At 50.7% G+C, this 2665-nt stretch overlaps 1 protein-coding gene across 1 annotated transcript; it reads right to left on the bottom strand.

Moving 5' to 3' along the window:
- Nucleotides 1-850: 850 nt before the first annotated feature.
- On the bottom strand, nucleotides 851-1812 carry LOC125556186 (mavicyanin-like). Its single transcript, XM_048718969.1, has 2 exons — nucleotides 1505-1812; nucleotides 851-1410 (listed from the first exon to the last, which is right to left on the bottom strand). Exons 1-2 carry the CDS (start codon nucleotides 1668-1670, stop codon nucleotides 1085-1087), a joined length of 492 nt encoding a protein of 163 aa, XP_048574926.1. The 5' UTR covers nucleotides 1671-1812; the 3' UTR covers nucleotides 851-1084.
- Nucleotides 1813-2665: the final 853 nt, after the last annotated feature.

The following is a 2665-nucleotide window of genomic DNA, read 5'->3' as shown; positions in this document are numbered from 1 at the left end:
GTGCAGTTTGTAGCAAATGGCCGTACATACGACTATGGATATTATCTAGCGGATGGCATCTATCCAAAGTGGCAAACCTTTGTTAAACCGTTGAAAAAGCCAGAAGGTAAGAAAAATCTTGATTTCCATAATGCTCAGGCGGCGGCTAGAAAAGATGTGGAGAGAGCTTTTGGGATTTTGCAAGCCCAATTTGCTATTGTGAGAGGACCGGCTAGATTTTGGGATCAGAAGATGCTTTGGTACATAATGCACGCTTGTGTGATCATGCACAATATGATCATCAAGAATGAGCGTGGCCAAGATGTAGACTACTCTCAGTATGAGCTCTTGGGACATCCGGTGCGAGTGCGACGGAGGGCTGAAAGGGTGGCCCGTTTTGTTGCCTCCTATCATGCCATTCGACGTCCCGCAACGCATAATGATCTTCAGAAGGATCTCATTGAGGAGTGGTGGGTATGGAATGGACGACAAAGAGCATCATGATTTGTGCGTTCGTTATTGTATTGTTGAACTATTTGTTGTGTTGAATTGCACTATTTGTTGTATTGAACGATAAACTGTTTGTTTGAGTTGTAATAAACGAAATTGAACTATTTATTTTTGTTTGTTTTTGATATTTTTGCTTTTGGTTTCGAATGCATATGTTGTTTGTGCGCGTCGCGCGCGCCGCATTTTTGCGCGTTGCTGGAGCGGCGCCCGCGCGCTGCATTTTAGCGCGGTTGCTAGAGCCAGCGCTGCGCGTCGCGCCAAATCAGGTGATGCGCGCGCGGCATATGTGTTTTTTGCGCGCGGCCCGACCGGCGCCGGTTGGAGATGCTCTTATCTCTTGACCACAAGAGACTTTTTCTTGTTCCCGCAAAAAAAAGAGAGACTTTTTCTTGCACAAAGTATTCTTATTACAAAAAGAACTGTCAGGGATAGAAAGTATTCGTCACAACGCACAATCCATAATGCTCTGGCACGACCACAAACCCCGGGAGGCACGCAGACCAACGTGCAAACACGACACGAAATTAAGACGACCGAAATCCTCGAAAGTGACCGATGACCTGCACTGCCTCTTCCCTGGCACGCCCGCCGACGTTCAGAACAGCGCCACCTTGAGCAGAGCCCCCGCCGCCGCGGCGACGACGGCGCCCATCGCCGGGGCCAGGGAGCCCCCGGCGGAGGCGCCGGACGGGGTGGAGCCTCCCGCGGACGAGCCGCCCCCGGCGACGGTGACGGCGAGCTTCATGCCGCTGGCGCAGTGGCCGGGGATGTTGCAGATGTAGTAGTGCGTGCCGGGGGTCGCGAGCGTGACGGTGGTGGCGCCGCTGTCGTCTTTGGCCAGCGCGTTGCTGCCGGAGCAGGACGTGTAGCCGCCCTGGCTCACCTCCGTCACCGTGTGCACTTTGCTCACGTAGCTGAACACTGCAAGCCAAAATTCCAACACAATTTCAACACGTAGTACGTGCATGCAGTATACTCGTGCTTGTCACCGACGGCGAAGAGCTCGGTCGCTCACCTAGCGTGTCGCCGACGGCGAACGACTTGCCGCTGGTCCAGCCGGAGTAGTCGACGCCGGTCACCCAGCCCTTCGCTTCGCCGACGGTGTACGACACGGCCGCGGCCATGCCCGCGCAGCCCGCGACGACGAGCACCGCGAGGAGAGCGGCAGAGGAGGACGCCATATGGTCGACGATATGAGGAAGGAGAGTGCGAACGAGAGAGGTTGGCACTGGAAATGATGCAAAGGATATATGACGATGGATGTATGTTACCACTCACCCAAACCCTTTCGCACTGTGGATGTAGCGGTGTCGCACAACGGACCGGAGGTTGAGAGGTCTATTTATACACATCAGATCTCCACGTCCCCTCTCATAATTTCCGGTGCGAAATCATAAGCTTACTAAAAAACATAAGCTTTCCGTTTCACCTTTCCTTCGTCCAATCTCACGTCCCCCATCCCTTCTCTCTCTCTCTCTCTCTCTCTCTCTCTCTCTGCCTTTCATGTTTGAATTTTCTTCTATCTTATATCTTTCTAAAATCAACTTAACCGTATCATGTCTTATTAACTTTCTAAAAGAAAACAATAATTTCTTTGGTAAGCTTTTATCAAATACAAGTGTTATCAAGAAGATGACATGTAAATTATGATGATTGCGTATAAAAACTTGCTCAATATAAGTTCTAAACAATAAGATGACAGATAAATCATGGTGATTGCGTACAAAATTTTGCTAAAATTTTAGTGCATTAAAGTGCAGGCGTGCAGTCACGGTCTAATCTACTAGAATGTCTATGCTCATGTTGGAACGCACGAACAATTATCTAAGTATAAAGTTTAAAGAAAGAACCAGTAGCCGGTGACAGCTCCCTTTTCGCTGATATGGTTTCTCGTCGACAAAATGCTTTCGGTGTGGGTGCAGCGTGTGAACCGTGAAGGGAATGGAACCGGACGGACGGAATGCCTTGGGTGCGGCTCACTCAAAGCGCCGCCGGCGCCTAGCTGGTCGGCATCTCGGCGCAGTATCATTTCCGCCGCTCGCGAGCTGGCGGCCTCACTCACATAGCAGTATATATCACTTGTCTAGGACTGAAACGTGTGAATTTTCTGCCAGCTTTTGGGCAAATGATCGAGGGATCAAGACCTGGGGCGCATTGAGAACGCAAAAGGAGGGCC

Source organism: Triticum urartu, chromosome 5 (genome assembly GCF_003073215.2).
Source record: "Triticum urartu cultivar G1812 chromosome 5, Tu2.1, whole genome shotgun sequence".
NCBI classification, from domain to species: Eukaryota; Viridiplantae; Streptophyta; class Magnoliopsida; order Poales; family Poaceae; genus Triticum; species Triticum urartu.
This window is presented reverse-complemented; position numbering and strand designations above follow the sequence as displayed.